General features: G+C 44.6%; 2 protein-coding genes across 5 annotated transcripts in view; both read left to right on the plus strand.

The window, feature by feature from the left end:
- Positions 1-8817, plus strand: part of LOC144669980 (sorbitol dehydrogenase-like) — a 36098-nt gene extending 27281 nt beyond the window's left edge. For all 4 annotated transcript variants that reach the window (XM_078532284.1, XM_078532283.1, XM_078532282.1 and 1 more), the window contains 4 exons: positions 27-92; positions 1655-1836; positions 4550-4671; positions 8080-8817. In XM_078532284.1, the coding sequence (XP_078388410.1) occupies positions 27-92; positions 1655-1836; positions 4550-4671; positions 8080-8245 (536 nt within the window). In that variant the 3' untranslated portion in view covers positions 8246-8817. The remainder of the gene's footprint in view (positions 1-26; positions 93-1654; positions 1837-4549; positions 4672-8079) is intronic.
- Positions 8818-10075: 1258 nt separating this feature from the next.
- Positions 10076-25115, plus strand: part of LOC144669928 (sorbitol dehydrogenase-like) — an 81546-nt gene continuing 66506 nt past the window's right edge. The window contains exon 1 of the mRNA XM_078532210.1: positions 10076-10148. Coding sequence (XP_078388336.1) covers positions 10076-10148 — 73 coding nt within the window. The remainder of the gene's footprint in view (positions 10149-25115) is intronic.

The following is a 25115-nucleotide window of genomic DNA, read 5'->3' on the forward strand; positions in this document are numbered from 1 at the left end:
GATAACTTTCTTTTCATGTACAAAAGGGCCAATTGGGCTTGTGAATCTGCTCGTTTCCAAAGCTATGGGAGCCTCTCAGATTGTGATTTGCGGTAAGTTGTTTGTTTATTTTGTGTGTCTCTCTCTCAACTTTAAATGCAAAAGGAAGCCTGCTGTTTCCAGAATCGATGTGTTGTTAACCTGTGGTGGGTTATTGTCACTAAGATCCAAATTGAAACATGTACAATTGATTAAACGTTTCACATGTTTGTGCCAGGGCGCAGGAGATAATTATAAAGTATAAAAATAAAATATAAAATTATATATCTTTTCACGCTCCTTAGCTCTAAATTCTTTACTTTCTCCTTCAGCTTCACGCAGAGGATTGTTTCGTTATATTACCTGTGGGTCTCACTGCCTTAGAATCTTACAGCACAAGAAAAAGAGGCCCTTCGGCCCATCATTCGTGGGCCTGCTCTCTGAAAAAAAACCTATCAGTTTAGTCTCACATCCCTGCCCTCTGCCCATACCAGCTTCTTATTTGTTCTTTTAAAATGTATCTTTCAGCCATTTGCTTTTTACACGTTTTGCTTTCAAAAATGTGAAGAAGTATTTAAAATAAGGGCCGGCATTTGTCTTTCAGACCATGTGGGGGAATGGAAAAAGCAAATTTTGCTAAAGCTTTATAATGCACTCCAGAATTGTTACTTCATATACATCTGTGACGCCCCAATGGTCGAACAGCTAACTGGCTTGACATAGAACAATGATCACTAGTGTCATTGCATCCATTCACCATGGAAACAAAATGGTCAGTGAGGACAGAAATAGGAAGTGGGACGGACAAGATAGATGGTCATTTGAACCATTTTGTTTCTGTTCTTTGAAGACCGATCATCTTTTGTTCGTTGGTTCGTGGGGGTCATCATCTTCCCAGAAGGTTTACTGTCATGGATTTCCAGCTCTGTCTGTCTTGTGCTGACCCTGCATAGGGTCAGTTGCATCCAGTCCATTATTGCATCCAGTCCATTTTCTCCTCTGTTTTGCTGTCCTCTGTTGTCAGTTGCTCTTCCCCTCCAGTAACCACCTCTGTATCTACTGTCTGCTTCAGGACATTTCACAAGCATACCAATATAAGGGGAAAACAACAATTTGTACTATATGAGAAGAGAGTGCTGATTGGTTGGCAAATGGACTCTGGTGGGTCAAGATGTTGCCCATGGAGAATGCACCAGTTGATGGTGACTGACAGTTAACTGCCAGCATTGTTTGACATTTGGCAATGCCTCTACCAATCAGAGTCCGCCACTCAGACTCCAACCAATCAGCACTCTCTTCTATCACAGTACAAGTTGTTGTTTTCCCCTAATATTAGAATTCTTGCAAAGTGTCCTGATGAGTGCAAGACAAAAAGCTTCAATATCTCTTTTTTTTTCAGCTTTACTCACGTTCCATACTTCCAAACGGCTCATAGTCTCTGTGTGTTGTCCGTATCTCCAAAGCACATAACCTAGACAACAAAGGTAGCACCTCAGCATCCTTTTCCCAAAGACTCAGGTCCGGTGTCTTTTGATGTCAACACTGGCCTCCTTCGTCTTTATTTACTGTTAATAAATATTAATAAAATCCCAAATGCTACCACCAGTGTCGCCCTAACCCCGCTGCACCCTTTCAGATTTGTCACCGAATCGACTGGAGAAGGCTAAGCAGATGGGAGCCAGTGTCACCGTGACGGTGGAGAGGAGCGTCGGTGCTAAGGAGCTGGGCCAGAAAGTGAAGCAGGCTCTGGGTGGGGCCATGCCTGATATATCCATCGAATGCACTGGAGCGGAGTTCTGTGTGCAGGCCGGTGTCTTTGTAAGTATGGAAACTCTTTCGAGTTATCGACAGTCACAGATTGCAACTCTTTTGAGTACAATCACAGTTCTTGGTTTCCGGGAGTGGGACATGAACCCACAACCCTCTGATTCAAAGGCGAGGGTGCTATGAACTGAGCCACAGCTGACACCCCCGGTCTGCAAAGTTCGACAGTCCGGTACCTGTCTGATTTTAATCCAGCCAATTGAATGCAAGGCAGCAGACGGCCAATTAGTATTAATTAAAAGGCCAATTAGGGGCCGTTTCTCAGCGCCATCAGCATGTCACCGACGACAGGGCCGAACTCCTGCTGCACGGGGGACACTGTCAACTTCTTTCCTGAGATGTGGGCGTTGCTGGCAAAGGGGTTACCCATCCCTAATTGCCCTAGTTCGAGTGGGCTTGCTGAGGCCATTTCAGAGGGGCAGTTAAGAGTCAGCCACATTGCTGTGGGCCTGGAGCCACACGTAGGCCAGACCGGGTAAGGGTGGCAGATTTCCCTCCCTGAGGGGCATTAGTGAACCAGATGGGTTTTCACGAGGAGAAGTGATCGTTGTCATGGTCACCGTTACTGAGGACTAGCTTTCAATTCATGGCACTTAAATTCGGCAGGTTTTGAACCTGTTTCCCCAGAGCATCAGCCTGGGCCTATGGGTTGCTAGCCTGGTGACAGCACTACCACTACGCCACCGTCTTCTCACTGAGGAGCTAACCGGAGGCAGCATTGGGAGTTTGCGGGGTGGGGGACGGGGGTGGTGGTGGGTGGTCCCAGGCTCAGTGGCCCAGAGAAGGGGAGGCAGCCAGGGGGAGGCAGCCAGCTGCTGTGGTCCCAGCGCCCCCCTGTGAGGGTTTAACCCTCTGACACTCAGCCCCCTGAATGTTGAATTTTTTTTTAAAGAGAATGACCTTGTCCAGCTCCTGAGGGCCCCATCCGGCCTCAGCATCTCTCCTGGTGGCACCGCAGATACTTCAAAGCAGCCAGGAAGCCGCCTTGGGTAAAACTGTCACCGCGTTGGCAAGAGGGAGCTCATCACCCACTTTTCACCCCATCGCGGGCGCCCCAACAATTCTTGTAAAATTTAGGCCAATATTTCAGGCCAGTGACCTTTCATCAGAACTGCTGAGTATCTCCAGTATTTTTCTGTTTTTTTGTTTTAAATCAGCCTTCCAGCATCCACACTATTTTGCTTCTGCACCCAGAGTCACAGAATCTTTACGGTGCAGAAGGAGGCCATTCGGCCCATCGGATCTGCCCTGGCTCTCTCAAAGAGCTTTTCGCCTAGTCCCACTCCCCTGCCTTATCCCCGTAACCTTGCACATTATTTCTTTTCAGGTCGCAATCCAATTCCTTTTTAAACTCCAGTTAAAATAAGCCCATTAATAATCTCATTAACCATTCATACACTAGATGATGCAGACTAAGATTGTTAGAATTAGGGCAATTTTCTTTTTTTTATTCATTCACGGGATGTGGGCGTCGCTGGCTGGGCCAGCATTTATTGCCCATCCCTAATTGCCCCCTTGAGAAGGTGGTGGTGAGCTGCCTTCTTGAACCGCTGCACTCCATGTGGTGTAGGTACACCCACAGTGCTGTTAGGGAGGGAGTTCCAGGATTTTGACCCAGTGACAGCGAAGGAACGGTGATATATTTCCAAGTCAGGATGGTGAGTGGCCTGGAGGGGAACTTCCAGGTGGTGGTGTTCCCATCTATCTGCTGCCATTGTCCTTCTAGATGGCAGTGGTCGTGGGTTTGGAAGGTGCTGTCGAAGGAGCCTTGGTGAATTCCTGCAGTGCATCTTGTAGATGGTACACACTGCTGGCACTGTGGGTCAGTGGTGGATTGTTTCTCAGTAGTTTGGTGGTGCAGTTCCTGTCGCTCTGTCCTCAAGAATGGATGTGAGAATTTGTGCATTTGAAAATTCACTGTCACTTTGTTTTGCTCTGTATTGCAGATGTGAAACATGGTATCAGCTCCGTCAATAGCATTGATAACCCAAGTTGTTTTAATACATATTTGCTTTCATGAGATGGGTGTCTGGCAAGGCTGATTTACCGCCCATGCCAAGAATCGGAGGATGGTTATAACACTGAAGGAGGCCATTTAGCCCTTTGTATCCATGCCAGCTGTCTGCAAGTGCTAGTCCCATTGCCTCCGCCCTTTCCCTCTAGCCCTGCAAATATTTCCTCTCCTGATTCCCTGCTTGCCCTGGGAAGCCTTCTTGAGTAACGATTGTTTTACAACTTGTTAAGCCTACTTTCGGAGTGCCATTGAAATAAGATGAGTTCCGGTTTCTGGTCTGAATGTCCCGGGACACAGGCATGAAAACAAACTCCGCCACCCTTGTACTACTTAACCATATTCCCAATATCTGGGTTCGGTACCTTACCTGCTGTGCCCCTGTGTAACCTGATATATTGTTCAACCAACGTGAGGAGGTAGCTGCATATTCTTGTAATTTCTCTGAATCCCAAATGGGGAATAAGAGCTACTAAATATCAAAAAGCAGAGTTTGTAATTGAGTTTTATGAAAGGGAGTTGATGGGGTCGTCTCGATTAAGAAAGTTCCTTTTGTTTTAGGAAAGCCTTAGCTATGATTGCACGGGTGCAGAATCCTTTTAAGGGGGGAGAGTTTTGACGTTGACTTTCAACATCCAGCCATGTTTCTGAATGAAGGTTTGTTGTTCATCGCCTGTATTTTATACTTTTCCTTAGGCTACCAAGTCCGGAGGCGTGCTGGTTCTCGTTGGTATGGGCAAGTCCTCAACAAATATCCCTGTGTTGGATCTGATAATACGAGAGATTGATATCCGAGCCGTGTTTAGATATTGTAACACGTAAGTAACCAGAAAACGAAACATACATTCTGAACCTTATTTGCAAAACAAAAAAAAATGCTCCTGGGTTCACCCAATCGACCGTCAAAACTTCAGGGAAATCCTGGATGCACAATAGTCAATCTGGTAGAACCCCCGAGGGAATTCCGGACGAGTTTTCTCTCTCAGCGGGACTGGTGAATGATCTTCTTTAACCTGACCAACTCTGGATGTTCATTAGAACAATCGAAGGGATAAAAGAAACCAATCACCCAAATACCTTACAATTAACTGCGCTTAAATTAATTTGAAATTACAACTTAAAGGCTTTTCTGCAATAAATTTAGTTCAGGCACTTAAAATGCTCCCCGCAATTTCAGGTAGAGTTTTTGCTCAGAGATAAAAACAAAAAGCTAAAAGCTATTGCGGATGCTGGAAATCCAAAACAAAAACAGAATTACCTGGAAAAACTCAGCAGGTCTGGCAGCATCGGTGGAGAAGAAATCAGTTAACGTTTCGAGTCTTCATGACCCTTCGGCAGGTAATTCTGTTTTTGTTTTGGAGTTTTTGCTTCCTTGGACGCAGCAAAGGCTTGTGGGAACGGTTCCAGGGCCGAGGGACTTCAGTCGCCTGGATACGTTGGAGAAGCTGGGATTGTTCTTCCCTGGAGAAGGTTGAGAGATTTGGGGATTCAAAATCATTGGGGGGGGTGGGTCTGGAAAGAGTAGACGGGGAGAAACCATTCCTGTTGGTGGAAGGGTTGAGAGCCAGGGGACAGCAATTTAAGGTGTCAGCAGAAGAACCACAGGCGACACGAGGGAAAGCTTTTTCTTTTGGCCCAGAATCTGGAAAGCGTTGGCTGAGTGTGAGGTAGAGCAGATTCAATTGCAGGGATACGGGAAAGGCGAGGGAGCGGGGTTAACTGAGTTCCTCTCGCAGTGAGCCTGTGCAAATAGGGGAGATGGTGGCATAGTGGTAATGTCACTGGCTTAGTAATCCAGAGGCCCAGGCTAATGCCCTGGGGGGGGTCAAGGGTTCAAGTCCCACCATGGCAGCTGGTGGAGTTTAAGTTCAATTAATATAATTTGGAATATAAATAATAATCATTATGAAACCATTATCAATTGTTGTAAAAACCCATCACCAATGTCCTTCGGAGAAGGAAATCTGCTGTCCTTACCTGGTCTGGCCTACATGTGACTCCAGACCCACAACAATGTGGTTGACTTGTGACTGCCCCTCTGAAATGGCCTCGCAAGCCACTCAATTCAAGGGCAATTCGGGATGGGCAACAAATGCTGACCTTGCCAGTGACACCCACATCCCATGAAAGAATATTACAGAATCTTAATGGCACAGAAGGAGGCCATTCGGCCCATCATGTCTGCACCGGCTCTCCAAATGAGCATTATGACCTAGTGCCATTGCTCCTGCCTTTTCCCTGTACCCCTGCACATTGTTTCCATTCAAATAATCATCCAATGTCCTCTTGAATTCCTCGATTGAACCTGCCCCCACCGCACTTTCAGGCAGTGCATTCCAGACCCAAACCACTCGCTGTGTGAGACAGTTTTTCTCACATCGCACTTGCTTCTTTTGCAAATCACTTTAAACCTGTGCCCTCTCGTTCTTGGTCCTTTTACAAGTGGGAACAGCTTCTCCCTATCTACTCTATCCAGCCCTCTCAGGATTTTGAAAACTTCTATCAAGTCTCCTCTAAGCTTTCTCCTCTCCAAGGAAAACAGTCCCAACTTCTCCAATCTATCCTCATAGCTGAAGTGTCTCATCCCTGGAACCATTCTTGTAAACCTCTTCTGCACTGTCTCCAATGTGTTCACATCCTTCCTATAATATGGCGCCCAGAACTGTACACAATATTCCAGCTGAGGTCTAATGAGAGTCCTATATAAATTCAGCATAACCTCCCTGCTCTTGTACTCTATGCCCCTATTAATAAAGCCCAGGGTACTATATGCTTTATTAACTGCTCTCTCCACCTGTCCTGCCACCTTCAATGGTCTATGCACATATACATCCAGGTCTTTCTGCTCCTGCACCCCCTTCAAAATTCTCTGTCCATGTTCTTCCCACCAAAATGCATCAGTTCACACTTCTCCGCATTGAACTTCATCTGCCACTAACTGCCCACTCCACCAACTTGTCTGTGTCCTCTTGAAGTTCCACACCATCCTCCTCCTTCACAAAACTCCCAAGCTTTGTATCGTCCGCAAACTTTGAAATTGTCCCCTGCTCACCAAGATCTAGATCATTAATATGTAATCAGGAAAAGCAGGGGTCCCAATACCGATCCCCGGGCAACTCCATTCCTCCAGCCTGAAAACCATCCATTGACCATGATCTCTGCTTCCTATTTTTCAGCCAATTTCGTATCTTCATTGCTACTGTCCCTTTTATTCCATGAGTAATAATGCTGCCGACTCTTGCACATGCCTGAAGACGATTACGAGACCTATTAAGGCCATTAATCAGCTAATTAACCTGCATTTTTCACTGGCCGCCCAATGTTACGGTTGGCGGGCGGGCGAATCAGCCAGGTGGCCTTTTGGATTTTTGGGGAGACCTCATCCACAGGTGGGATGAAGTTTCTGTAATTAAATTTTTTAAAAGTACATAAAAATTTTTGGGGCAGATTTTTTTCGAATCTACTTGTTAAGGCGAGTGAGTCCACTGTGTGGACATTTTAAAAACTCTCTTCATTGGTTTTGCAATACTTCAGTTCCCTGAGGAAGCTCTCTGCCTTCAGGGAGTTTTCACTGTGCATTTTCCCTCAGGCCCGCGCTGACTTCAGCGCTCGCCCTCCTCCTGCCCCCCACTTGGGCAGCGCTGAGCGCTTTAGTCGGGGCCGATTGCGGGCGGCGGGCTGTTTCCCAGCTTCTCCCAGGCCCCGTCTGCCCACCGACCCTGAAACCCTGCCCGAGGAGGAATGCCAAATTTCAAATGATCACAACACTTAACACTACAGAAGAAAAGGGTGCTGTGGTTGGCAAGTCAACTCTGATTGGCTGAGGCGTCGCCATGGAGAAAGCAATAGGGAACCATAGGCTCCCCGAGCTCCCAGGTAATTCCTCGGCCAATCAGAGTCGACTTGACAACCACAGCACCCTTTTCTTCTGTAACGTTAAGTGTGGTGATCATTTGAAATTTGGCATTCTTGCATTTGTCCTGATGAGTGCAAGACAAAAAACTTCAACATCTCTCTCTCTTTTCAGTGATAAATGTGAAATAAATAATATGAAATGCTTTGTGACTTTTTCTTTGTATTGAAGGCACCAGATAACTTCAAATTGTTAATTAACTGTAAAACAGGACAGCGCTCAAAAACATAATGGGTGAATATGGAAGATTATCAAGGTGTAAAAATTGAATAAATACTTTGTTCTCTTCTCCCCTTTGTCCCTGTCAATTTAGGTGGCCTGTAGCAGTTGACATGTTGGCTTCAAAGAAGATCGATGTGAAGCCTCTGGTCACCCATCGCTTTCCCCTGGAGGAAGCTCTTGAAGCTTTTGAAACCACAAAAAAAGGGGTGGGAATCAAAGTCATGCTAAAGTGTGACCCAAACAACCAGGATCCCTGAGATTTCATTTTCTGGTCATGTGTCGGTGTCTCCAAAGCCGTAATCACTCAGCACTTGTCTCCCCGCCCCGACCCACCGGGATTATTGTGCATGTGTAATCGACGCGGTCAGTTATTTAGCTGTTAGGTTTCCCTTTGGTGTAATAAATATCAAGTCAATTTGATTCAGGTTTAGGTGTCATTGGCACTCCCTGGATGCTGCAGTGAGGTACAGCTCCAAGTGATGGGCAGTTATTTAATGGGAGGGTGCAGCTGATATTCAGAACAAAGTGAGTGGAATTCGGAGTGTTTGTTAATGTCACACACGCCCCCAAAATTAACTCGGATTTTTTTCTCGTGTATTTTTTCTTTCGAATCCTTGCACTAATTAGCACCGAATGTTTAACCTCAATGATTTCAATCTTCCAAAATTTTGATGCAAGACCAGATTTGCAAAATACTTGAATTACTGCACTGAGATAGGTGATTGGGGTAAATATTGAGGCTGCTTTTTAGGACATACCGGTTACAGAACAGCAATATCATGTAGTTCATTGAAGGATGAAATACAAGAATAAAGATGATGATAAATGATTTGGACACATACTTCCATCCCCCATCGCACCATATCTTCCCCCATTTTACCCTCTTTACTAACATAAAACATTGGCAGATCTGAAAAACGTCAGCTGGTCTGTCAAACCGACACCGCACTCATGGGTGGCTGGAGCATTATAACTGGACACTTCCTAGCTTGCTCAGGGTGCAGTAAATGTTAAGGCGCAGAAATATCCATTAATCCTATTAAAGCACAGGGTATGCACAAAAGTTCCGGAACAGTGATCCTTTATTCCACCAGCATCAAACCTGTAAGTACAACCTCATGAAAAAGCTTCTCCTAAAGAAATGAACTTCGTACAAGGGACAACCATAGCCCCAACACCCCAGGCACACAATAAAAACTTTGAGAGCTCAATTCCTGGCCTTAAATCAGCCCATGTGCCAGACGTGGTTGTTGAAAACTGGAAGCAGGGAATGCCTTAGGTTTAGCAGGAGCGATGGTTAGTGATCCTGAACCTTCCTCTTTACCTCTGCACTCTTCGCAAACTGGGCTTGGGATTAAAGCTGGATTTGGAGTGCGGCAGAGAAGCAAGGTGGTGTACTCATGGCACTCCTCCTGCCAATTCCCCTCGACCAGACCATCTTGCCATCCAGACCACCAAAGGCATCTTCCGCACCTTGGGGGCTTCTCAGATTCGAGCTGGGAGGGGGAGGGGCGGGGAGTTGTTCTGTGCTGTCCAGACTGACCTCCTTGGTCTCCTAGCAGCTGTGTGCCCTTAACTGGTTGTCCACACATTGACACAGGCTGCAGGGCTGCTCTCTTTGTGGCTCTCACTCCGACCGTTCTGCCGCTCACTATTCAGGGTTCCTGCTGCTGCTGCTCCTCCTCACTCCTTGTGGCTTCTGTCTCCTCCTCTCTGCCTCTGCCCACGCTGCTGCTTCCTGCCAAAAACTACTCTCCAACCCCCCCAAAGCCATGACCGACAGCCACCACAGGAACCGCGGGGAATGCCCCTCAGAGATTACCCCGCAGAAGACAGGATCCAGGCCTGAGTCTGGGCTCAGTGCACTGCTCTCCTGCTACACTGTTGAGTTCTGTTCATATTCTGGAACTGCTTGAGCAAACAACGCTCTTACTCCTCGTCCCTCCAGCCCAGCTCGCTGTTTGTGAAATACAAGTTGGGCTGAATTGCAAAAATCGAATGTGAAGGGAGCAGGTCACTCAGTCAGAATACCTGAGGCACTGGAATGCGCTGCCTGAGGCTGTGCTGGGGGTGCTGCTGACCCAACCATGGCTTTCAAAAGGGATCTGGATCACTACCTGAAAAGAAAATATTTGCAGGGCCTTGGGGAAGCAGCACCCGGTGAGTTGGCCCTGCAGCGAGGCAGTTGACCTCCTCCTATGCAGTAACCATTCCAAGATTTTCTGATCTGACAGTTTCTCTGTTGCTGTTGGGGGAAGAGGGTGGTCGTTTTTTATATTAAAAAAAACGTTCTGCAGTTTCAACCCGGTTTCTTGAGAGGAAACCTGAAGGTACTCACTGTCAAACCTTTTGCAGAAAGGCTTCAAAGTACCTGGTGTGGAAGAGGTCAGATTGTCACAGGGTGGTCACTTGTGCTGTGATTCATCGAGACAGTGAAGAAGGAGCCCGGCTGGTTTCTGGAATGTCGATGTGACTGGTTCAGGCATCTCCAGCTCTCTGCTAAAAGCAAAAAACTGCGGATGCTGGAAATCCAAAATAAAAATAGCTGGAAAAACTCAGCAGGTCTGACAGCATCTGCGGAGAGGAACACAGTTAACGTTTCGAGTCCGTGTGACTCTTCAACAGAACTAAGGAAAAATAGAAAAGAGGTGAAATATAGAAATGGAAAGCAATGAAGGTGAACAAGGCAAAAGAGACGGAAATCCTGTCGGAGAGAAGAGCAAAACTTCTTCAAGGTAGGCATTCCTCGAAGAGAAGTGGCAGTCAATTAAACACTAAGACAAAAGCAAAAAACTGCGGATGCTGGAAATCCAAAATAAAAATACCTGGAAGAACTCAGCAGGTCTGACAGCCTCTGCAGAGAGGAACACGGTTAACGTTTCGAGTCTGGTCTTAGTTTCTTTAGATCAGTTCATTTGGTGTTTTCTGTATTCTACAACATGCAGTCCCTTGGACTTGCCAGTTGCTATCTCCAGCTCTCTGCTGACCTCTGGTGGCAGTATTAACACACGCGATCTGATTGAAATGTTCAAGATCCTGAGCTTGACTGAGTGGATACCGAAAGGTTGTTTTCCTCTTGTGGGAGAGGCCAGACCTGGGGGACTGTAGTAATTGTGGTTTTATTTAACGTGTAATATGCCTGTTAAGGAAGACCAATAGGAGATTAGCGTAGGCTACCTCAGCAGTCAGCGTAGAGATGCAGTTGGAGTTGAAAGCTCACGTGTAGTTGCTGCTCAGTATGTTGTAAATAAACTTAATGTTTCCTCCCAAGAAGTGACTGCAGATCAACTCTATCACTAATAGTACAACTCGGACACCCTACAACAGGGACACAAAATAAGGGTCTTAAAAATAAGGGTCTCCCATTTAAAATGGAGATGAGTGGAATTTTGTTTTCTCCAGATGGTTGTGAGTCTGTGGAACTCTTCCCCAGAGTGCAATAGAGGCAGGGTCATTGGATATTTTTAAGGCAGAGGTAGATAGATTCTTGACCAACAAGGGAGTCAGAGGGTATCAGGGGTAGGTAGGATAGTGGCCTTGAGACCACAATCAGATCAGCCGCCCTCTTATTGAATGGTGGAGCAGGCTCGAGGGGCCTAATTTTGTACATTCATATGTTCATTTTTCCTTGAGGGAATTGTAATAACTTCTCTTGGAGCACAGTCTTAATGGAAAGCAAGAGACCGACATCAGGGACCCTGGGTATCTATCGACCTAAAGGAAAAGAATTACTTGAGGTTAGCAGCCTTGACTCAGTGGGTGGTGCTCTCACCTCTGAGCCAGACAGTTGTGGGTTCAAGGCCCAATCCAGAGATCTGAGCACAAGAATTTGGCCTGATGTTCCAGTGCAGCACTGAGGGAGAGCGGAACTGTCAGAAGTGTCACCTTTCAGATGAGATATAAACTGAGACTCTTTCTGCTTTTTCACATGGATCTAAAAGACCCCATGGCACTATTTTGAAGAGGCGCATTAGCGGGAAGGTTATGCCAGGTGTCCCAGCCAATATTTATTCCTCAATCAATACCATTAAAATAGATTACCCAGTCATTATCTCATTGCTGTTTGTGGGAGCTTTCTGTGTGCAAATTGGTTGTCGCGTTTATTACATTACAGCAGTGACTACACTTCCAAAAATATTTTATTGGCTATAAAGTGCTCTGGGACATCCTGTGGTTGTGAAAGGCACTATATAAATGCAAATCTTTCTGTTTAGCACTTTTCATGACCTCAGAGCGTCTGAATGCACTTTATAGCTAATTAGGTACTTTTGGCGTGCAGTGTCTCTTGTTACATATGAACACGGCAGGCAATTGTGCACAGCAAGCTCCCACAAACAGCAATGAGATCAGTGAGCAAAAAAGTCCTAAAGTCATGTTGCAGCAACCAGACTCGCTGTGTGAGGTTATCTAAGCAGCTGCACAGATTCAACAGGACGTAGAAGAGCAAAATACTGCAGATGCTGGGAGTCTGAAATAACAGAAAATGCTGGAAATACTCAGCAGGTCAGGCAGCATCTAGGGAGAGAGAAACAGAGTTAGGTTTCAGGTCGATGACCTTTCATGAGAGCTCTGAAGTCAAAAGAACATGTCTGAGTAAAGGCAAACAATAAATTCTTTTAACCATACAGGCTGGGCCCTTTAAAATGGATTCGACAATGATGTTCAAATCAGATACAAGTTTGTTGCTTATTGCATCTCACTTTAGAATGTGTGATCTTAGATTGTGTGATTTAGATCAATATATGATTCTATATGTGTAAAGCACATATTATAAGATATATATTACAGGCATACAGATTGTAGATAAAATATATGCCTATAATGCACACACACAGCCACACACATATAGATATATATTTATATACAGCATGGAAATGAATTATATCTAATAAATAACATAACTTTAGTTTCACATGAGGGTTAAATGCCACATTAAAGTTTTGACATAACATATAAATATGTATTACTTTTTATAGTCATTTGACACAACTGAGTTACTTCGTTAATGCTGCTTTTAAAAAAAAATATATGATCCTGAGAGCACTAAAAGCCACACCATATTAGTCAGATTGTATTGTCAGCCCAAGAACAACCAGTTAATTAAGAGAGCAGTCATCAGTTAGTGCTGCAGTTTATCACCCTATTCCCTACAACAAGGAGAGCCATGTGAGAGAGCATTTGTAAAATAAATTAAAGATGTGACCTCTGACCATGAACCAGCTGAAGATGGGTGGAGCGTATTGAATTCACTGTTCGGTCCATTGGGAGTTTGGTGTAGCGCTTTTTCCCGTTGAGCTATCCCGTTTGGAGATCTGAATGTAACCTCCCGGGATGAGGAAAATAGTCTCTGCTCATGTGAGTTGGGTGCAATGAGAAATCCTTGGTTGTCAAGAAACCTTCCTCCAGATATCAGTGAGCCAAAGGTTTAAACCATGATGAATGATGGTTACAGCTATATCTCTGGAATGAGATGAATGGATTTTAGATGATAGAGTCAGTGAGGTCAAATTGTACATCAGCTAGCAAGTCAAAAATTGGCAGATGTGCGTAAATATGTTTAAGCCAAGATAAATTAGATGCTTTTGTGTTGGGCCATAAATACAAAAAGAATCATATGAGCCAATCTATCCCATATGCCAGAAAGATGAACCTAATTTAAAATCAGCAATAAAGGTGGTAAATAATACAGATTAACTGTGATCGATCAACAAAGGACATAAAATAATGCAAGCCCATGGATATGAATAAGACAAGACATGGGACCAAGTACAGTTCATTGAGAGCAACGAACTGACCTTGTGCTGGACAAGGCTGCATTGTAAGCAGAATTATTAACGTGTGGCTATGATTTCACTGTGATTTATCACATCCAGAGGGATCTTCCCTCATTGTGCTGTTTCTGAGAGAAACCATTTCTTACAGAAAACAAGAACAAAGCAAGGACTTCCCCATGCACCCACCCCCCTTCCCCAGCCCCTCTCTCCCAGACCAGGATCCCTGTCTGAGCCCCTCCAGTGTAGCACCAATCAGGTACTTTTTCCAATTGTCCCCTCTGATGGGGATGTGAAGTCTCTCAGACTCATAGACGTTTGCAGCACAGAAGGAGGCCATTCAGTCCACCGTGGCACGCTGGTCAACAAAGATCTGACCACACTAATCCCATTTTCCAGCACCTGGCCCATAGCCCTGGAGAGTTTCTGACTCAACCACCCTTTCAGGCAGAGGGTTCCAGACTCCCATCACCCTCTGGGTGAAAAAAATTCTCCTCAACTGCCCTCTTAGCCTTCTACCGCTTACATTAAATCTATGCCCCATGGTTATTGACCCCTCTACTAATGGAAAAAGTGCCTTCCTATCCACCCTATATATGCCCTTCATAATCTTATACACCTCTATCAGGTCCCCTCTCAACCTTCGCTGCTCCAAGGAAAACAACCCCAGCCTATCCAATCTTTCCTCATAGCTCAGATCCTCCAGCCCAGGCAGCATCCTGGTAAATCTCCTCTGCACCCTCTCCAGTGCAATCGCATCCTTCCTATAATGTGGTGACCGGAACTGCACGCAGAACTCCAGTTGTGGCCTAACCAGCATTTTATACAGTTCCAGCATAACCTCCCTGCTCTTGTATTCTATGCCTCAGCTAATAAAGGCAAGTATCCCATATGCCTTCTTAACCACCTTATTTACTTGCCCTGCTACCTTCAGGGATCTGTGGATATGCACACCAAGGTCCCTCTGATCTTCAGTACTTTCTAGGGTCCTGCCATTCATAGTGTAATCCCTTGCCATGTTAGCCCTCCCCAAGTACATTATCTGACACTTTTCCGGGTTGAATTCCATTTGCCACTGCTCTGCCCACCTGACCAGTCCATTGATATCCTCCTGCAGTTTACAGCTATCCTCCTCAATATTTACCACCCTACCAATTTTCGTGTCATCTGCGAACTTCTTAATCATACCCCTTACATTTAACTCTAAATCATTTATGTACACCACAAACAGCAAAGGCCCCAGCCAGTGGAACCCCACTGGAAACAGACTTCCAGTCACAGAAACATCCCTCTACCATCACCCTCTGCTGCCTGCCTCTCAGCCAATCTTGGATCCAATGTGCCAATTTGCCTTGGATCCCATGGGCTCTTACTTTCTTGACCAGTCTGCCATGAGGGACTTTATCAAAAGTCTTGCTAAAGCCCACGTAGTCCACATCAAATGCATTACCCTCATCAACACTCCTGGTTACCTTCTCAAAAAATTCGATCAGATTTGTCAAACATGACCTTTCCCTTACAAATATATGCTGACTATCCCTGATTAATCCGTGTCTCTCCAAGTGCAGATATATTCTGTTCCTCAGAATTATTTCTAGTAACTTCTCCACCACCGAGGTTAGACTGATTGGCCTGTAATTTCCTGGTCTAACCCTTTTTTAAATAATGGAAAAATGTTAACAGTCCTCCAGTCCTCTGGCACCTCACCTGTGGCCAGAAAGGACTTGAAGATTACTGCCAGGGCCCCTGATATCTCTTCCCTTGCCTCCCTCAACAGCCTGGGATAATCTCATGCGGGCCTGCAGATTTATCTACTTTTAAGGCCGCTAAACCTGCTAGTACCTCCTCTCTGTTAATTTCCTCTAATACTTCACAGTCCTCCACCCTGATGTCTATATCTGCATCGTCCTTTTTCATTGTGAAGATTGACGCAAAGTATTCATTGAGTTGTGTACCCAAGTCTTCTGGGTCCACACACACATTACCTCTATGTTCCCTAATTGGCCCTATTCTTTCCCTAGTTATTCTCTTGCTCTTTACATATTTTTTAAAAATCCTTTAGGTTTTCCTTTATTCTACCCACCAATGCTTTCTCATGCACTCTCTTAGCTTTCCTAATTTCTTTTTTAAGATCCCCCCTGCACTCCTTTAGGGACTCTGCCGCATTGAGCCCTCGATATCTGCCATAAGCTTCTCTTTTTCTCTTAATTCTAACCTTTATGTCCCTTGACATCCAGGCTTCTCTGGACTTGGTCCCCCCCTTTGTCTTTACGGCAACATATTTGCCCTGTACTCTCACCATTTCCTCCTTGAATGCCTCCCACTGCACTGACACAGTTTTATCTGCAAGTAGCTGCTCCCAGTCCACTTGGGCCAAATCGTATCTCATCTTAATAAAATTAGCCTTTCCCCAGTTTAGAACTTTTATTCCCGGACCAACCTTATCTTTTTCCATAACAATCCTAAATCTAACTGAGTTATGATCACTACCTCCAAAATGCTCCCCTACTGATACACCTTCCACCTGCCTGGGCTTATTTCTGAATATTAGGTCCATAACTGCCCCCTCCCTTGTTAGGCTTTCTATATATTGGCTAAAAAAGTTCTCCTGGATGCAACTTAAGAATTTTGCTCCCTCCCTACCTTGCACACTAAAACTATCCCAGTTAACATCTGGGTAGTTAAAATCCCCTACTATTACTGCCTTATTATTCCTATACTTCTCTGAAATGTGATTACATATTTGATCCTCTATCTCTCCCTGACTGTTTGGGGGCCTATAGTAAACACCCAACAGCGTGTTTGCCCCTTCTGTGTTTTTTACTTCTACCCATATGACCTCATTTGATGATCCTTCCAAGATATCATCCCTCCTCACTGCTATAATTGATTCCGTGATCAATATTGCAACCCCCCCCTTCTATCCCCCTCTCTATCTCGTCTGAATACCCTATAACCAGGAATGTTGAGCTGCCAATCCTGCCCTCTTAACCAAGTCTCGGTCATGGCTATGATATCACATTCCCACAAGCCTATCTGTGCCCTCAGTTCTTCTGTCTTATTCCTCAGGATCCTTGCATTCCATTTAGCCTTGCTAAATTCATTTCTTTCTTATCAAACCTGTGTATCCTCTGCCCTCCAGACTCACTTACTAGCGTTTTAACTTCTAATTCCATCTCAGCTTCTCTACCCTCTGAACTACTTTTCAGGATCCCATCCCCCTGGGTGGAGAGGTGGAAGATTTCTGACAAGCTGAGCTATGGTAATTTGTGCTTCTTTCTCTTTCATGGGGTGTGGGTGTCGCTGGCTGGGTCAACATTTATTGCCCATCCTGAATTGCCCTTGAGAAGGTGGTGGTGAGCTGCCTTCTTGAACCGCTGCAGTCTGTGTGGTGTAGGTACACCCACAGTGCCGTTAGGGAGGGAGTTCCAGGATTTTGACCCAGCGACAGTGAAGGAACGGCCGATATATTTCCAAGTCAGGATGGTGAGTGACTTGCAGGGGGAACTTCCAGGTGGTGGTGTTCCCTTGGCCTTCTAGATGGTAATGGTCATGCCCAGAAGGAAAAAAACAGTAAAAACTGAGAAATAAGAATACTGGTCCAAACTGGTCTTATATACCTTAAAATGGAACACCAGTAAAACTGGGAAATAAGAGTACAGGTCCGAACTGTTTTTCCCTTCTGGTTGGGTTTGGAAGGTACTGCTTAAGGAGACTTATGTGGGGAAACTCTTTCAAACCATTCCTATGTGAGCCATTACTAAGCAGTTTTATCAATGATGGAGTGTGTTGAATGTGAGGCATTCTGTTGGTAGAGGTTACACACTGTAATAGAATTACAGTGACAGGTTCGATTGAGTGAGCAGGCAATCTTTCAATGGGAGGGGTTCAAGTGACATCAGAAACAGTGAGAATTAAGTTCTAACTGATTATTAACATCGCATGGTCCACAGTATTAAATTGCGGTACTTTAATATCTCACATTTTTTTCAGTTTATATACACTAATTGTTACTTGTTATTAATAACATTGACAGCATTGTAAAGTAAGCCCCTTGAATTGGTAGATAGTGGCATGTCATTGGGGCTGAATTGGTTAAATATTATGACTTGCTTTTATAAAATACAGAGTAACAACATCATGTATTTCACTGAAGGGACTTATGTTTCAGTTTTCAAGCCAAATTCTAAGGAAACTTGCACTTCTGTATATATTACAGTAAATGCTATTGTTTCAATAGAGCAAAAACTTACTACGACGCTCCTGTCAGTAATAATTGTATCATTAATCTGTCACAGCGTTAAGTACATGTAATCTGAACATTCTTTTCAACTGTTATTATCTTATTGAGAATGCGGGACCAATTTTCACATACCAGTGTAAGGCAGCTCTGGATGATTAAGAATGGGTGCAAGTCTCATTGGAATTGTAATGTGCTAATAGTAGTAAGTTTTGGTGGGTGAACCAGCAACGGTGGCATAGTGGTACTGTCACTGGACCACCAGGCCAGCTAATGCTTGGGCCACGTGAGTTTGAATCCTACTGCTGCAACTGGTGGAGTTTGAGTTCAGTTAAAAAAAAATATCTGGTATTAAAAGCTAATCTCAGTAAAGGTACAAAATTATGAGGGGAATAGATAGAGTGGACAGGATAAAATTGTTTCCCTTGGTGGAGAATTCTAGAACCAGGGGACATGGATTCAAGATAAGTGGCAGAAGGTGTAGGGGGGACATGAGGAAGAACTTTTTTATGCAGAGGGTAGTGGGTGTCTGGAATTCGCTGCCCAAGTTGGTGGTAGAGGCAGAAACTCTAAACTCTTTTTAAAAAGTACCTGGATCTGCACCTTAAGTGCTGTAAGCTGCAGGGCTATGGGCCGGGTGCAGGAAGGTGGGATTAGAAAGAGCACCTGGGTGTCCTTGGGCTGGCATGGACAAGATGGGCCGAATGGTCTCCTTCTGTGCTGTAACTTTTCTATGGTTCTATAGTTACTGTGAAGCTGTCATCGGATATATTTTTTTAAAAACTGGGTAACCATTCACAGCTCTGGGTTCTGATATGCTTGGCTGACAGGCATGAACCAACAGTGGGAATGGAAAATTGGAGGAAGGTGGAATTTAGAGGGATGTGAGCAGCTAAAGAGGTGTAACGTGGAAGGGCAGTTTTTTTTTCCAGAGGCATAACACACTTGCAACCTTTTCCAAGGCTGAAGGAGCAGAACGGCATGAGGAGGCTGGGCAACAATGAAGACAGAAGAAACCTAATCTGCACAGGAGTGGCAGAGCCACCTGGCACATCTGGCCCTATTCCCTGGCTGCTGACGTGACCTGGGGCAGCACAGGGTGTTATTAAAGAGGGCGGCCACCCCATAGATCAGCATTGCAGCATGCCTGGGAATGAATTGGATGCAAGTTTGAGGTTGCAGCAGGCCACTGTCACTGGCAATGCTACTGTGGTAGGACAGGTTGAGGAAGCGTTAATTTAGTTATTTAAGTTATTTTAGTTATTTATTAAGTTATTGAGGTGTACAGGATAACTTTACTTACTTAATTAGTCATTGTCCACAAACAGCCATAGGCAACTCTTTCCAATAGAGAGAGAGAGAGAATTGGTTAGATAGCTTTAGGGGCACCACTCCACATCCAGTGTGGGCCAAGATAAGGGACAGGCTTCCATGAATTACCACTGCGCTTTTTCAATAGAAGAATGGAGAACAAAGGCAAGGAGAGTATAGTGAACATTATAAACCACTGGTTTGGCCTCAACTGGAGTATTGTGTCCAATTCTGGGCACTTCAGGAAGGCATTAGAGAGAGTGCAGGAAAGAATGGTTCCAGGGACAAGGGCCTTCGGTGTGGATCGATTAGAGAAGATGGGGCTGTTCTCCTTGTGAAAAAGAAGGTTGAGGTGAGACTTGACAGAGATATTCAAAATCATGAGGGGTCTGGACAGAGTAGATAGGGAGAAACTATTCCCACTGGCAGAAGAGCAAGAACAAGAGGACACTGATTTAAGGTAAAGGGGAAGAGAACCAAAGGCGAGATGAGGGAAAACACTGTTAGAATCTGGAATGCACTGTCTTAGAGTATGGTGGAGGCAGATTCAATCCCAGCTTTCAAAAGAGAGTTGGATAATCATCTGGAGGGAAAAAAGAATGCAGGTCTAGGGGGGGAGGGGGGAAGGAGAGAGAGTGACACTATTTGTGTTACTCTTCCAGGTAGATGACATAATGCTTGCATTTATACATTTATACCTTATTGAATTAGATAGAATTTTACCACACCAGAACAGGCCATTTGGCCCTTCAGGTATGTTTCTGCTCTAACCTTACTTCACCTCACCCTGTCAGCATATTTCTTCTATTCCTTTCTCCCTCATACACCTATCTAGGTTCCCTTTAAACATACCTATTCTGTACGTCTCAACCACACCGTGTGGTCCCAGGTTCCACATTCTCACCACTCTCTGAGATAACCTCGGGGAATACACTCAATCAGGTTTTGTTTCCAAGGAAGCATCCAGCATTGTGGCTAATCGAGCACTCGAGTAGCTTACTGCCTGTTGCCCTCTGTTTCTTTGTTGCCTGACTAACCCAAATGGCTGGCAATAGCCAGCAGCTGACAGGAAATAAGGGAGAGGGAGTGGGGCAACACTCACCCCTCAAGCGAGATGGCTGGTGAAGTCGGAGTTGCCGTATGAGGTGAGAGTTGTCCTGTTTGCCTCCCCCCTTTGGACAACATTGCCTGGCACAGCTGACTGGCACTGGCATGACACTGACAATAGACGTCACAATCCTCTGGTTCCCTGCAAATTCAAAATACTTGCATGTGGAGCTCCTCTGACACATCCTGTAGACATGTCTGCACGTCAAACACAGGTGTGAGGACACGCAAGTAGGTGCAGTCTTTCTCTTGAAGCCTTACTTCACCAACACATAACAAAGGGATTGCCTTTTTTAATTGGAATCTGGTGCTATTCCTGAAAAAGGTGCTGTCATCTAAATGACAACACTGGAATAATGGCGGGTGTGTCTTATACGCTTGAAAACCCAACCAGAAAATTAATTGGGGCACTAAATTCGCAGAGAATGAGCTAAATATTTTTTTAGCTGGGAAGTGCTTTGCGACACCTTGAGGGTGTGAAAGACATGTTCTATGTGCAAATTCTCTCCTCTTAACTGTTGCGTGGATTAGGAAATCAATTTACTATTAAGTCCCAAAAGTGAAAGTCATGATGATTAAGCACAGTTTCATAGAATCATACAGCACAGAAAGAGACTATTTGGCCCATTGTGCCTGTGCCAGCTCTTTGAAAGAGCTATCCAATTAGTCCCACTCCCCACCGCACCCCCACCCACCCCCCAACTCTCTCCCCCCACCCCCCAACTCTCTCCCCCCATAACCCTGCAATCTTTTTTCAACTATATGTATATAATTCCCTTCAGAAAGTTATTGAATATGCTTCCACCGCACTTTTAGGGATGACTTTCCAGATCATAACAATTCACCAGTTTAAAAAGAAACTCTCCTCCTCTCTCCCCGCTCTTGGGCCAGAATTTTTACGGCCCTGTCATCGTGGGGACGGGACCATAAAACACAGTGAGCTGTTCTTACTCCGTTGACTTTGGCGGGAACGTAAAACCCTTCTGCCGTAAAATTACACCCTTGGGTCTTTTGCTTATTAAACTTCATTATTGTTGCAAAATGGGATATCCAGCTCAACATTTAATCCGGTGCTTTTCTGCATAGTTTAGTGAAGGAAACACTAATGAAAAATAGACATGCATGTCAATGTATCAGTAATTACATTGCAAAGCATTTACATTGTTAAAGACAATTGCTAGTTAAAACAGGTGATGGGCATTGGTTCTTCCATCAAAACCACATAAATAGATCCAGCTGGATCACTCGGGTGTGGAAGATACTGGAGCTGAGTCACTCGGGTGTGGGAGATACTGGAGCTGGATCACTCGGGTGTGGGAGATACTGGAGCTGGATCACTCGGGTGTGGGAGATACTGGAGCTGGGTCACTCGGGTGTGGGAGATACTGGAGCTGGGTCACTCGGGTGTGGGAGATACTGGAGCTGGGTCACTCGGGTGTGGGAGATACTGGAGCTGGGTCACTCGGGTGTGGGAGATACTGGAGCTGGGTCACTCGGGTGTGGGAGATACTGGAGCTGGGTCACTCGGGTGTGGGAGATACTGGAGCTGGGTCACTCGGGTGTGGGAGATTCTGGAAGTCTGTTACACGGAAGAGCTGTCTTATTAATAAACCAACTTGTGGAAAAAGACCAGCTTTGGACTTGTTCTTCCATGACTAGCACTTATTGTGAGTGACAATGAGGTCTTTAAATTGTTTGACATCACAATGCCAGAGCAACATCACAATTTATAGTGTAATAAATACAACCATGGAATAGCAAATGCTGGAAATACACAAACAGCCTCTGTGCAGAGGGAAAACAGCTTTGGACACAACTACAACATGAAAAGATGGAAAGGCAGGTTATCAGAAAAAGGATAAGGCAGAGGGAGAACGTTAAAAAAAAATCCAATCACAGGAAGTTAAAGGGCTGAACAGCCTGTGACATGGAATAAAAGAATAGAAAAGAATAAAAGAAAGATTGGGGAAATTATCAAAGATTATGTCAGGCAGGAAGACATTAAAGAATTTGCTGAAGGGATCCACGCAGCTAACCAGACAAGTGTTCTGACAAAGGGGTTTACAGCGAGAACATAAACCCACCTTCCCCTGGGTCTCTGACAGGTCCATGTCTCCACCGTGCATTTTGACGGTGGTAGCAACGTAGCAAAAAATTGACCTCTGATATTGACCTTCAAACAGCTGACATCTCCAAGGGTAAAGATGGAGAGATTGACTTGGTCGTGTGAAGAGATTGATCTTTGACATGAATTTTTCCACGTCAAAACATCATTAGTGTGCGCTTCGCACATCTTGCCGGTGGGGCCCAGGCAATGAGCTTGCACCCAGCCAAGCCAACAGCCAGCGTTAACTTTAACCCACAGAGATACAAGTTCAGAAAGCACTTCTGCTTGCCTTGCATTCCTTTCCCCATTCTCTCCGTTGTTCACTCTCAGATTGTTTATCGTTTTACTATCAGTACACATATAAAATAATATAATATAATAGTATATAATAAAATAATATAATATAATAAAATATATATAAAATACTTTTAATAAAATCACTTATAATGTTCTCTTTCACTGTTTAAATACTTTTGTGGTATTTCCTCTGTGTCCTTAATCTCCCCTTGTGCCCATGTCTACATTTAATAGATTTTATCAATAATCAGTCAGCTTAGCCTTGCAAGGCGAAGTAACTCATTTTTGGTGCAGGAACTGTAAATGTAATATAAATTCTAAGCATAGTTGAAAAATGGAATAAAGATCCAGAAAAACTGACATGACTAATAAGCGATGACAAACTCTGTTTTAAGTTATTCGACAGTACCTTCACAGCTACATGTTTAGCATTAGAAATACCGGTTTGGCGATTTGTACAAATATCCTTTACATGTAAATCCGAAAACTGAACACATACAAAAACTGCATCTAAAAACAATATCTCATCAACCTTTCGCGTGAGAAGCCGCTGACTCAAGCCGACTACGCCTGACCTTTAGCGCAGGAAGTCCAGTTGTTTGCCTTCCCTTGTGCCCAGCTGTTGTGAGAGCTTTTGCTTCCGACCCAAAGCAACTAATCTGCCCCTCGGGCAAATAACGATAATGATTCAAAGGGAATCAGCAAGTCTTTGGAAGTACAGGTATGAGTGCCAAGTCCGCTCTGCCAGTGGCTGCTTTCCCTTGCTTCACAAACTCTTTAATGTACACTTAAGAGACACAAAGCCTTTTCTCCAACTCATCATTACTAACTAGGTTTACAAAAGTCACTACTTGTTTATTCATCCCAACTATATGGCCAATATTTATCACTCAGCCTCAACATATAACAGATTCTCTGGCCATTGCCACATCGCTTTGTGTGGGATCTTGCTGTGTGCAAGTTGGATCGCTATCTTTTCTACCTTACGGCAATGAAGACAGTTCAAAAATAACTTAATGGCTGTAAGAGCATTTTGGAACATGCTGAAAGGTACTGAATAAAAAGCCAGGATTTCTTTCAGTGCCAGATTGAGCCATCACACTTGCATCCTGGCTGCAGATACACTATAAACGTGGGACTGTATCGTAAGTACATTCATGGAAAGCTGAAGTTTCAACAGTGCCTTGGAGTGGTTCCCGCAATGGAAGCTGCTGCCTTCTCGCTAGGCTGAGGGTCAACTGGTATCCTAGAAACTGGTACTTTCACCTTGGTCCTGCTTCATGCGCGCCTTCCACAACCAGGAGAGGTGTCAGCTGTGGCTCAGTTCATAGCACCCTCGCCTTTGAATCAGAGGGTTGTGGGTTCGTGTCCCACTCCCAGAAACCAAGAACTGTGACTGTACTCGAAAGAGTTGCAATCTGTGACTGTTGATAACTCGAAAGAGTTTCCACAATCAGGAGTTTTGAACAAGAGTGGGGCGGTTGGAATCACCAGTTCCTGTTAAAGTCAACGGGAGTCTGGGAATTTCTCCCGTGGATCCAACCCCAGAAGTTAGACCCAAAATGTGCCCATTCCCTCACTTACTCTGCCAATGTCAAAATGCCTGCCAATCTCATTAGAACATGCCTGAATGTAAAATGGGTGCAAATCAGCATTAACAGTCAGAGCCGGAGGGAAATGCAAACTCACATCACTATCGAATCATAGAACAGTTACAGCATAGGAGGAGGCCATTCTACCCGTCATGTCTGTGCCAGCTCTCTGTAAGAGCAACTCACCCAGTCCTATTCCCCCATTTCTCTCCCCATAGCCCTGCAAGTTTTTTCTCTCTTTTAAGATAATTATCCAATTCTCTTTTGAAGGACTCAATTGGATCTGGCTTCACCACACTCTCAGGCAGTGCATTCTGGACTCTAACCACTCACTGCTTGAAAAAGTTTTCCCTCATCTTGCCATTGCTTCTTTTGCCAATCACGTCAAATTAGTGCCCTCTGGTCCTCAATTCTTCCACCAACGGGAACAGTTTCACCCGCTCTTATATTCCTTAAGTGTGAAAATTGAAGTTTTAAATCATTCATGCACATTAGGTACAGCATATTTAAGAATCTACAATTGGGAAGCTTTTCAATTTTTTAACTTATGCTATAAAAATGTATTGATGGAAACAGAAAATGTGGTGGAGGTCTCACCGAGAATAAATTTAAAATTACCACTCAAATGATTGGTTTAAAACAGCAGGAAAACGCCCTTGTTTGCTGGAACGCTTGAATATTAGATCAGAATCTGAATCAACC

This window comes from Cetorhinus maximus, chromosome 30 (genome assembly GCF_964194155.1).
Source record: "Cetorhinus maximus chromosome 30, sCetMax3.hap1.1, whole genome shotgun sequence".
Taxonomy (NCBI): Eukaryota; Metazoa; Chordata; class Chondrichthyes; order Lamniformes; family Cetorhinidae; genus Cetorhinus; species Cetorhinus maximus.